Here is a 12432-nt window from a genome sequence, read left to right as displayed (position 1 = left end):
CTACACCCCTGGCCTCTTTATCTATATTTTGTCAGTTGTTTTTGAAACCAAATAGAGAGTTTTTATACTTGAATATACTTTGTGTTTTTTCATGTTAGTATTATTTTTTCAGTATTTATTGTACATATTGTCAGCTCCAGAGCCAGGTTAAACAAAGCAGGAAACTGTTTCCTGCCCAGCAATTCAATAATCCAATACATTATTGCTAAATGCTCCTCACCATTTGCTTTTCTAACAGAAACTTTCTCTTTCTCATCATTATAATAAGGTTTATAATGATGGTAGGTCCTCAGAGGTTCACTGTGAGGATTAAATGACTTAAAATTTATAAATCACCAGGTGCCAAGGGCTCACTTCTATAATACTAGCTATTCAGGAGGCTGAGATATGAGGATCACGATTCAAAGCCGACCTGGGCAAGAAAGTCTGTAAAACTTAGGTCCAATTAACCTGAAAGGCTGGAAGTGAAGCTCTGGCTCAAGTAGTAGAACACTACTATCTTTGAGCAAAAAAAAAAAAACCTTCAAGGATAGTGCCCAGGCCTTGAGTCCAAGCCATAGAACTAGTGTGTGTGTGCGCGCGCACACACCACAATGTACAAAGTATTAGCTAGCATAGAGATTATTGGTAAATTCTTACAGCTATTTGTTTAAAGTAGAATGGTGGTATCCCTATGTAACCATGGTGAAACTCAAGTGATGTTTCTGGAATCTCTGCAAATGACAGAGCTTGGTTCAGAGCCTAGATTTCTGAGGTTTTAGGGCTCACACTCTTACACCCAGCTGCCTTGAGGCCCTAGTGGAAGCATCTGAGAAAAGGGAGAACATGGCAAAGAGGTAGGGCAAAGCATGTTGGAGCTTGAACTCTTGAGTGGTGACCTTCACCTGATGAACTGGGTTGTGTGGAAACCGCTTTAGATGCCTTTCTGCTTTTGTTTCCTACAGGTACACTTCTTAAAAGAGGGATGTGGAGATGACAATATTTGTAACAGCAACCTTAAACTAGAATATAAATTTTGTACTCGAGAAGGAAATCAGGACAAATTTTCTTACCTTCCAATGTAAGAATTCCTCTGTAGCACTAGCAATAATGACTCTGGCTTTGAGGTGGCTTGTGGTTAAGTCAAGATCACGGAGAATATATTGAAGGCTTCTCTCTCTCTCTCTCTTTCTCTCTCTTTCTTTCTTTCTTTCTCTCTCTGTCATTACTTTTTAATAGTCAAAAAGGCATACCAGAACTAGTTCTAAAGGATCAGAAGGATATTGCTTTGGAAATAACAGTGACAAACAGCCCTTCCAATCCAAGAGCTCCCCAAAAAGATGGAGATGATGCCCATGAAGCTAAACTGGTTGCCACATTTCCAGACACATTAACTTACTCTGCATACCGAGAACTGAGGGCTTCCCCTGTAAGTATTCTTGGAGAGCAGTTGGGTGGGAAAATCCAATGGACATGGCATCTGAGTGGATGGTGACCTTGTGCCTTTTTCTGTTACAGGAGAAACAGTTGAGTTGCGTTGCTAACCAGAATGGTTCTCAAGCAGACTGTGAACTTGGAAACCCTTTTAAAAGGAATTCCAGTGTAGGTGATTTCATCACGTACCAACCATGTTTCACTGTGCTGAATGCCAGAACCACATCCAAATGCTTGACCTGCAGTAACAGCTATTCCTGTATTTTTTTTTAGGTTACCTTTTATTTGATTTTAAGTACAACTGAGGTTACCTTTGACACCACAGACCTGGACATTAACCTGAAGTTGGAAACGTAAGAGTTTCTCCAACCTTCCCATTCAGAATTATTTCACAAAAACCCTGGCAGTCAATGAATTGGCACTGATCTAACTCCTAAAAGGAATGTAATTGTAATGAGAAAACTGACTGTTAAAATAAAACCCTATTGTTTCCTTTTCATTTTCAGAACAAGCAATCAAGATAATTTGGCTCCAATTACAGCGAAAGCAAAAGTGGTTATTGAACTGCTTTTATCGGTCTCTGGGTAAGTGTTTGTGTTTAGCATAACAAATCAATGTTTGAAAGAACCATTTATAATCTTCACTAAAAACTGGTGTTTTTTTAATTTAACAGAGTTGCTAAACCTTCCCAGGTGTATTTTGGAGGTTCAGTTGTGGGTGAGCAAGCTATGAAATCTGAAGATGAAGTGGGGAGCTTAATTGAGTATGAATTCAGGGTGAGTTCGGATCTCTTTTATGTACCAGAAGCAAAGATAACTTAAGTAGGGCCTGAAATTGGTAAGTTTGATAAGTAATAATAAGCATCATACATTAATACTGAGTTCAAAATGAGTTTGCCAGGGTCGAAAGCATGGCCTAGTAGTAGAGTGTTTGCTCAGCATGCACAAAGCCCTGGGATTGATTCTTTGGTACCACATAGACAGAAAAAGCCAGAAGTGGTGCTGTGGCTCAAGTGGTAGAGTGCTAGCCTTGAGAAAGCTCAAGGACAATGCCAAGGTCCTGAGTTCAAGACTCAGGACTGGCAAAAAAAAAAGTTTGTCAGATTTTAAGTAACATATGGTCTATAGTAAAAACTTTATTTTTATTTGAGTAGAAAACAAGTGTCACTCCACATAGACTTTTGGTTTAATATCTAGTTCAGTTTACTAGCATTTTAATGTATGTGTGATACAGAGACAAAGTAATACTTGATTGCTTGCCCCAGTCTATCAAAAAAAGGTCTCAAAGTAATTTTTATTTGGGTTTGGAAAGTGTAATTTCTTCCTCCATTATTTGGTTATCTTTCTTATTGGTCATGATTGAAAGAGTACTGTTTGCGTCCCTTTCACATTTTGCATTTCTTCACATTCTGCATTTCTTTCTTCACATTCTACCCCTTGAGCCAGAGCTCCACTTCCAGCTTTTTTCTGGGTTTACTTCAAGCTGTGATCCTCAGACCTCAACCTCCTTAGTAGTTAGGATTGCAAGTATGAGCCACAGATGTCCAAGCACAAACCCACATTTGTGGTAGTAAATGTAGAGGTAGTATACAATAGGGAAGGCTTATTATGGGCTCTGAGCATCTCAAAGCAGGTGATCACAGTGCCTGTGTCTGATTCTGAAGTCTTCCCGTAATTCATGTGTGGGGCTTGATCTGCTTGTGCAAATCTCATTGGTGAAAGTATAGTGAATTTTGAGATGAACATGTGAAATGGTGTCAGGAGGCCTAAGTCCCGAAGCGCTCTCCTCTGTTGTCACTGAGAACAGTTGCGTCAAGGAAGTAATGGTGTGGCCTCTGCAGATCTGGAGGGACAAGATGTCTGCAGGTTCTGCAACAGTCCTCCCTACTGAAGATTACTGTGCTTTCTTTTGGCTCCTGCTGCAGGAAGTGTCTCCTTTCTCAGCTCTCATTTTCAGGTGCATGGCTATAGAAAAGGACAGAGGCAGCTTTGTTTTCCAGTGGATAGATTTCCCAGAAGCAGTTGTAGGTACTCTGCTTGGCCTTAAGCTCTGTCCTCTGCTAAGCAGGTGGTTATAGTGTTTTGTGTAGGGATGACCAAAATACAGTCTTAAGGGAAGAAAAATTTACATTGACTCAGCTTCACACTTCATGGTGATGGTGTAAAAGCATGTGGGAAAGTCACTTCACCTCATGGTGGACAGAAAGCAATGGGGCGGGGGAGAGGCTAGCACTGAGCTAACTTTATCCTCTCTCTCTCCCTCTCCCTCCCTTTCTCCCTCTTCCTTCCTCCTCCCCCCCCACTTTGGGCACAGTGCCACTTCCAGTTTCCTGGTGGTTAATTGGTAATAAGCATCTCATGGACTTTCCTTCCCGGGATGTCTTTGAACTGCAATCCTCAGATCTAGCTTCCTGAGTAGCTAGGATTACAGGCATGAGCCACCAGCACCCAGCTTCCTTTTTCTCTCTATTCCATTTGGGCCCCAGCCCATGGGATTGTGCTGCCCACACTTAGCCCCTCCTTTCCCCCCATTTCCAACTCCCAGATAATCCTGTCTGAAAACTGCTTCTAGAAGTGTACTTAATTTTTTTTTTTTTTTTGCCAGTCCTGGGCTTGAGCTCAGGGCCTGAGCACTGTCCTTGGACTTTCTCAAGGCTAGAGCTCTACCACTTGAGCCTCAGCACCACTTCCGGCTTTTTTCTATGTATGTGGTACCGAGGAATCGAACCTGGGTCTTCATGCAGGCTAGGCAAGCACTTTAACCACTAGGCCAAACTCCCGGCCCTGTACTTAATAATTTTGTAGGTGCTTTTCAATCCAGTCTAGTTGATGATCATTAGCTATCACACAGAGCAATTTAGAAATGTACACAGGACTGACTATTACCTGGGTTTGTTCAGATACACTCTGTACTGCTATGTCTCTTGCATTCAACAGTTGTTCTTGGAGCAATCATTTCTCTTTATAATTTTTTCTGAGAAGAATCTTTTCAGCACAAAACACTGCTTTGACTACTCTATCCCAGTCCATTTTGGGATCCTGTATTATTATTGTAGGGCAGTGTTTTTTTTCTTTCTCCCTCTTGACAATAAGAGTTGGCTATTCATTTAATTTTATGTTACAAAGGTTACATTGAGATAATATGTATTATTTTTTAACAGGTGATTAATTTAGGTAAACCTCTTAAAAACCTCGGCACAGCAACCTTGAATATTCAGTGGCCCAAAGAAATTAGCAATGGCAAATGGTTGCTTTATTTAATGAAAGTAGAATCCAAAGGATTGGAAAATATAGTTTGTGAGCCACAAAAGGAAATAAACCTCCTGAATCTAAAGGTATGTTGGAGTTAACTAAAATCTCTGCAGATGTAAATGTGAGAGGCTGAGCTTTGAGGGGGAAATCATGCCTCCACTAGGAAACTAGCATTCTGACATGTTAGGACATATTTTTCTGGTAACGGATCATTACAGTACATAACAGTCATTTAGGGCTTATTGAGGCAAATGACTTTTTTTTTTTTGAAAGTTTTATGACCTAATCAACTGTATAAGACTGGGATGTGCTTCCAGGGATGAACCAGCTAGTATTAACTCTAAATTGGGTCATGACACATTACAAAAGATATGTGCCCTTCGGGGCTAGGAATTTGGCCTAGTGGTAGAGTGCTGTCTAGCATGCATGCAGACCGGAGTTTGATTCCTCAGTATCACATACACAGAAAAGTCAGAAGTGGTGCTTGAGGAAAAAAGGCCAAGGACAGTGCTCAGGCCCTGAGTTCAAGACCCAGGACTGGCAAAAAAAAAAAAAAAAAAGTACATGCCCTGGAGAGTGATGTTACGTAGATACAACATCATTAGATGATAAAATGTACTCAATATGTTTTTTTTTTTTACAAAGTGAATTTATTTTATTGAACCATGCCTGTAAATCACAAAAATTAAAACCTTTTGTTGTTTTATTAGCATGTGTTTATTGTACAGATAAATGGGTTCAGTGTGATTGTATGTGTGTGTCCCTTTTGGAGTTTGAACTCAGGACCTGGGCAGTGTCCCTGAGCTTTTTCTGTTCAAGATTATTGCTCTATCACTTGAGCCACAGCTCTACTTAGAGCTTTTTCTCTGGTTAATTGGAGATAAAGAGTCACACAGGGGCCCGGGAGTTTGGCCTAGTGGTGGAGTGCTTGCCTAGCATGCACGAAGACCCGGGTTCAATTCCTCGGTACCCCACATACATATCAAAAAGCCAGAAGTGGTGCTGAGGCTCAAGTGGTAGAGTGCTAGTCTTGAGAAAGTCCAAGGACAGTGCTCAAGCCCTAAGCTCAAGCTCAGGACTGGCAAAAAAAAAAAAAAAAAAAAAAAAAGGAGTCACACAGACTTTCCTGCCTTGGTTGGCTTGGAATTCCAATCCTCAAATCAGATCTCAGCCTCCTCCTGAGTAGGTAGAGTTACAAGTATGAACCACTGGCATCCGTTTTTTTTTTTTGGGTGGGGGGTGGGTCATGGAGCTTGAACTCAGAGCCTGGGTGCTGTCCTGAGCTCTTTCACTCAAGACCAGCACTCTATCACTTTGAGCCACAGTGCTACTTCCCATTTTCTAGTGGTTAATTGGAGCTAAGTGTCCAGTGGACTTTCCTGCCCAGACTGGTCCTGAACTGGGATCCTCAGATAGTCTTCTGAGTAACTATGATTGCCACAGCACTTGATTTTATTCTTGTTTTTGTTTGTTTTGGGGTATTCCTGTTTTGTTTTTTGTTTGTTTTTGCCAGTCCCTGGGCTTGAACTCAGGACCTGAGCACTATCCTTAGGCTTTCTCAAGGCTAGCACTCTACCACTTGAGCCATAGCACCATTTCCAGCTTTTTATGGATGTGGTACTGAGGAGTCAAACCCTAGTCTTTGTGCATGCTAGGCAAGCACTCTACCACTAGCCAAATATCCAGCCTGGTATTCTTGTTTTTAATAGTAACTATTCATCAGATATTTATTGTCTCTGATGCTCCAATATGCGTCTTGCTTACATTTTCTCATTTTATTCTTTCAGTAGTCTTATCTCATTTTTTATGAAATAATTTGTATTCCATCATCATAGGTGAGGACATTGAGATTCAGAGATGTTAAGTAACTTTTTAGAGCTACTCACTTCTTTAGAAAAGATGATTCTGTTTTTTACTCCTGCCCCTTGTTTTATTAAAGTCTATACTGCTCCACATTTAAGTCACTGGCTTATATTCCAAATTGATGAAGGTTTACATTATCATTGGCTGTCTTGTTTTATTTAAATTCTAAGGTAATTAAGTATGATTAGTATGGTGTTCACAATTGGAAGGCAACTATCTGAAATATAGAGGAGAAAGATGGGATAGGTGACACTGATATAGATGCATTTTGACCATAAATTGATGCATTTTGACCATAAATTGACACGACAACTACTTAATGATTAAAAAAAATAGTAAGTTAATTTTTAAAACAAAATCTGAAATGGTCCAAAAGAACTTGAATCTGAACCACTTTTGGTGCCATGAATTTCCAATAAGGGACACAACTTATATAAAGAAGATGCCATTTTAAGAGTTCCTGTGGCTTAGTTTTCAGTCTTCTTTGACTTAGCTTTGTTTTCTGTTCTTCAATATCACATCGTCATTCCATACCTGCTGACTGCCATATGTTAGGTCCTGAGCTAGACACCAGGGACAAAAGCTGATCCCTGGTCACAGTGGTGCCAATTGCTCACAGTTTAGGGGAAACAAAGGAAGCTTTCTTCTCAGAGTTCAAAGTCCTGGTTAAATAAACTAATCAAAACAGTCCAATGAATGAACTGGAAGTCAGAGTTATCCTAACACTTGAGTGGTTTTACACTTGAGTTATTTCTGTGTTTTTGATGGTGAGAGGGGATTGATATTAATTATTGATCATATGAATTTGGCTTTGTATGAGAGGAGGCTTATATAATAATGCCAAAAAGCAATATAAAGTAGAACGATTGTGGCATAATTCTGTTTCAGGAATCTCACAACTCAAGAAAGAAACGGGCGATTGCTGAAAAACAGATAGACGAGAGCAGAAAATTTTCTTTATTTGCTGAAAGGAAATATCAGACCCTGGTGAGTACTTACCTAGACTATGACAGAGGACAGGGGAAGGGGCATACAGTGGGTTCTGATGGCCAGTTTTCCTATCTCTAGAACTGCAGCGTGAACGCAAGATGCGTGAATATCAGGTGTCCACTGCGTGGGCTGGATAGCAAAGCCTCTCTTGTTCTGCGATCAAGGTTATGGAACAGCACGTTTTTAGAGGTGTGGTTCTGCCATGAAACTACCCTGGGACCACTTGCCAGTGTCTAAGTCATTTGTCATTTAACTAATGTGCTCAATGTCTCCTCAGGAATATTCTAAACTCAACTACTTGGATATTCTTGTGCGGGCTTCCATCGATGTAACCAATGCTGCAGAGAATATCAAATTACCCCACGCAGGCACTCAGGTGACAAGTTCTTGGCTTTCAGCAGGCTCAGGGCTCAGAACAAGGCTTCTTCCTCTATCCCATCCCTCTGCCTGAGGTCCTGCTCGATTAGAATCCTGTCCCCATTAAACAGATAATGCATAAATGTCTTAGATACTGGATTTCATTAAAAGAAAAGAAGTAAAGCCTAAAGTACTCCAGTAAAATCTATGGTTGATGAGGTGTTAGCTCAGTGGAAAAACCTGAGTATGTGTAGGGGGAAGGGTAGATTGAAGAAACACAAGGCTCAAGCCAGCCCTGATGCTACAGCCATTCCTGGAATGCCTGTGCTCTGTATGGCCAGCTACAGTTATATTGTTCTTTTAAAAAAAAAAAATCACTCGGCCGGGAGTTTGGCCTAGTGGTTAAAGTGCTTGCCTAGCATGCATGAAGACCCGGGTTCGATTCCTCGGTACCACATATAGAAAAAAGCCAGAAGTGGTGCTGAGGCTCAAGTGGTAGAGCTCTAGCCTTGAGAAAGTCCAAGGACAGTGCTCAGGCCCTGAGCTCAAGCCCAGGACTGGCAAAAAAAAAACAAAAACAAAAAAAAAACACTCTAGGTATATCTAGAAAGGAAACTTGTAAAGTGGTAAGCCAGTGGTAGAGATTGCTTGTAGGATTCTACATCAGGACCATGGGGTATAATGATGACATATTATGACTGGGAACTGGGAATCACATTGTTCTTGGAGACTGGAGAAAAGTTATTACTCTTAATTTTTTTCCCCCAATACTGGAACTTGAACCCAATGCTTTGATACTAGGCTTGCAAAAGCAAGTGTTCTACCACTTGAGCTATGCCCCTAGCCCTTTTGTTTGAATTTTAGTTTTAATTCAGTATCTCACCAACTTTGCCTCTGCTTTGTCTAAGTTCTGGTAACTTGTAGAATGAATACTTCTAAATGAGAAGTAGAGTGTTTTGTGTGATTTTACTTTGCTTATTAATTGGTAGGTTGGTCTCATAACTAGAACCTAATTCTTTTGAAAATAAAGACATTTCCTTATATTTTGGTACCTCCTCCATTTTCTGTCATTTCTGAGATACAATAGCTTGGATATCATGCTTTCACCTTTCCTTCAGTATTTTAGGGTGTCATTTTTCTGGGCTTAAAGATTTGATTTTGGCCAGGAGCATAGCCTAGTGGTAGAGTACTTGCCTAGCACACACAAAGCCCTGGTTCGATCCTCAGTACCACATACACAGAAAATGGCAGAAGTGGCACTGTAGCTTTAGTGGCATAGTGCTAGCCTTGAGCAAAATGTGTCCAAGAATAGAGCCCAGGCCCTGAATTCAAGCCCCAGGACTGACCAAAAAAAAAAAAAAAAAGATTGTAATTCAAGTGAATTCAAGAGTCAAAATGCTTTCCTTTTCTTCCTCTTCACTCATTATGGGTTATAGTTATACCTTTATTATGGTTTTATTTTATTGATCTTTTCCAACCTGAAGATCATTTTCTTTAGTGATGGAAGGAAGTTATATAATATAGTCTTGTTATTGATTTCAAAACAATTTCTTATTCCTTTTACTTTGATCCTGCTTTAAGCAAACTAAAAACTTAAAAACCTTTTTATTTCCCAGTTTCAAAAAACTTTATATTAACTCAAAAAAAAAAAAAAAGGGCCAGGCTCCAATGGCTCATATCTGTAATCCTAGCTACTCAAGAGGCTGAAATCAGAGGATCACAATTAGAAACCAGCCTAAGCATGGGCTTCAATGAGTTTCTTCAAAAAAAACCCCAAAACACCCCCAAAAGGCTGGAAATGGAGCTAGAATTCAAGTGGTAGATTGCTAGTCTTGAGTGAAAAAACAAAGGGACAGTGCACAAATTGAGACAGCATTTTAACTAAGAGCACAGTCATGTGATTGATCCAGCAAGCTGTTTATAACATCAGTAAAATTTAATCTTGATAGGTGCAGTTAACATGCACCTATGAAGCATTAACTACTTTCTCTCCGTTTGTTAACTTCTTTTAAAGGCAAAGTTGCAAAAAAGAGCTTGTCAGAGCATAATCCAACCTTTTCCAAGTTATAGGGAAAGACTTTACGAGAATATTTCATTACTGGAAAGGATCTCCCAGAAGAAAGTCATATTCATCTATAGGCTTTGTCCAAAGTATGTTCAGAAGCAGAAATAGAACTGTGGGTTCACCTTGTCAACCCATCCTCCCATTAATGATGATGTTTTCTTCTATGCCCTTTAGGTTCGTGTGACTGTATTTCCCTCCAAGACTGTAGCTCAGTATTCAGGAATAGCTTGGTGGATCATCCTGCTATCTGTTCTTGCTGGGATTTTGATGCTTGCTTTGTTAGTATTTTTACTATGGAAGGTAAGTTATATATTTGAATTCCTTGATAGAAACTTGATTTCAAGCTTTAAAAATGAGCTAAGGGGCCGGGAGTTTGGCCTAGTGGTAGAGTGCTTGCCTAGCATGCCCAGAGATCAGGTTCGTGTGGTTCAAGTGGTATAGCTCTAGCCTGAGAAAGCCCAAGGACAGTATGCAGGCCCCAAGTTCAAGCCCCAGGACTAGCCCCCCCCCCAAAAAAAGTTAATACTGACAGTATGTTTTTCATTTCTTCAACACTTCTCCCCCACCCACCCCTGGTCGTGGGAGCTTGAAATCTGGGCCTAGGCACTGTCACTGAGCTCTTCAGTTCAAGACTACCGACCTACCCTTGAGCCACAGAGCCATTTCTGTTTTTTTCTAGTGGTTAATGGAGAAGAGAGTCTCAAGCCTTTAGTGCCCATGCTGGCTTTGAACCATGATCCTCAGATCTCAGCCTCCTAAGTAGCTAGGGTTACAGGCGTGAGCCACTGTGCCCAGCTTCCCCAAAACTTTCATCATCAAGGTTTTTCAACATTGCAGCAAATTTGAAACAATTTTACAATAAATGCTACCTAATAGCTTGTATTTAAATATATTTTATTTTACATAAGATTTTCTTAAATGAATGCATTTCAGTGTCTTTTATATATAATTTGTCATTTTTGGCAAATGACAAACTTAAATTTTACTCCTTTAGTACTTTTTCATCTAAGATCAAAGTCTTGGATCTAAGCCAATTTGTTGAGTATGAAATTTAATCTAAATTTGTATTCTTACTAATTTTCTGTGAAGAAATGTTTGTAGCAAGTATTGGTTTGTTACACTTGCAGGCAAATTAGGAAATTGAAAGCATGAAATGAGATGATTAGCTCTATCTCAAGGACATCACCGTATGAGGGAAGTCTGGGCTCAGTATGATGTTACTTATTAAAATTTGTCCTTCCAGTAGACATAGTTTAATGTCTTCTCCCTGCTTCTCACCTGTAAACATAAAATATGTCTGAGATGGTTATACACTTCTGTTGCCAAAATTAAAGGTGTTGTGCATTTCCAATAAGGGAGATCTAAAGTTCCTTATCTGTAATTCCAGATTGCAAAATAGTTCTGAGGACTAAAATGTTTTTTGTTTTGCTTTTTTTTTTAATGGTGCTATTTTTTTTAAAGAATTTATTAACGTTGATTTTTACATCATATTTTAAATGACAAGTTTATCATACAAATGTTGGAAGAGGGAATCTCTATTTACAATCACTGGGACTTAGTATTTAGAACTTAATCACAATTAGGTTAAGGGTTTGTATGTCATAGAAACATATTAATTTATGAAATAAAACATTATGTCTATAGAGTCATAGGTTTTTATGTCTATATAGTTAAGTTTATATTTCCAAAACCTAATATGATGTGAAGAAAAACAACTCATAGTTCATCTGTTACTCATTAATTTCACTGAAGAAATGTTAGCTTTTGTGTGTGTGTGTGTGTGTGTGTGTGTGAGAGAGAGAGAGAGAGAGAGAGAGAGAGAGAGAGAGAGAGAGAGAGAGAGAGAGGGAGAGGGAGAGGGAGAGAAAGTGGGGGGAGAGGGAGAGGGGGAAGAGAGAATATATCATGGAGCTTGAACTCATCTGGGTGCTGTCCCTGAGCTCTTCAGCTCAAGGCTACCAACCTACCCTTGAGCCAAGCCCCACTTCTCATTTTCCATTTTCTAGAGGTTAATTGGAGATAACTTAGGTCCTTCTGTTCCTGAGCTGGCTTTGAACCTTGATCCTCAGATCTCAGTCTCCTCAGCAGCTAGGATTACAGGTGTGAGCCACCATGCCCGCCTAGAGATGTTAGCTTTTTAAAAATTACAGTAGTAAGCTGGGCACTGTGGCTCACACCTGTAATCCTAGCTACTCAGGTTTAGATTTGAGGATCTTGGTTCAAAGCCAGCCTAGGCACTAAAGGCTGAGAGACTCTTACCTCCAGTTAACCACTAGAAAATCAGTGGCTTCTGTGGCTCAAATGTTAAGCATTAAGGTGGTAGTTTTGAGCTGAAGAATTCAGGGACAAAGCCCAGGCCCAGACTTCAAGCCCCAAGACCAACAAAAATAAATTATAGTAGCATATGTGTACAGCACAATACTTCATAAATGCCAAAATATCTGGAATCCAAAACACATCTGATGAGTTTGGGATGAGCTAGTAGCCATCCTT

The 12432-nt window shown here is 39.9% G+C and overlaps 1 protein-coding gene across 2 annotated transcripts in view; it reads left to right on the top strand.

Annotated features, from left to right (window-relative positions):
* Itga6 (integrin subunit alpha 6) overlaps nucleotides 1-12432 on the top strand; it is a 79635-nt gene that overhangs the window by 62105 nt on the left and 5098 nt on the right. For both annotated transcript variants that reach the window (XM_090342628.1, XM_090342629.1), the window contains exons 14-24: nucleotides 945-1060; nucleotides 1219-1408; nucleotides 1498-1581; nucleotides 1687-1766; nucleotides 1920-1997; nucleotides 2087-2189; nucleotides 4574-4747; nucleotides 7416-7514; nucleotides 7596-7706; nucleotides 7795-7893; nucleotides 10114-10239. In XM_090342628.1, coding sequence (XP_090198754.1) covers nucleotides 945-1060; nucleotides 1219-1408; nucleotides 1498-1581; nucleotides 1687-1766; nucleotides 1920-1997; nucleotides 2087-2189; nucleotides 4574-4747; nucleotides 7416-7514; nucleotides 7596-7706; nucleotides 7795-7893; nucleotides 10114-10239 — 1260 coding nt within the window. The remainder of the gene's footprint in view (nucleotides 1-944; nucleotides 1061-1218; nucleotides 1409-1497; nucleotides 1582-1686; nucleotides 1767-1919; nucleotides 1998-2086; nucleotides 2190-4573; nucleotides 4748-7415; nucleotides 7515-7595; nucleotides 7707-7794; nucleotides 7894-10113; nucleotides 10240-12432) is intronic.

The sequence above is a fragment of the Megascapheus bottae genome, chromosome 12, assembly GCF_031878675.1.
Source record: "Megascapheus bottae isolate mThoBot1 chromosome 12, mThoBot2.hap1, whole genome shotgun sequence".
Classification (NCBI taxonomy): Eukaryota; Metazoa; Chordata; class Mammalia; order Rodentia; family Geomyidae; genus Megascapheus; species Megascapheus bottae.
Note: the sequence above shows the minus strand (reverse complement) of the source record. Positions and strands in the feature narration are given on the sequence as shown.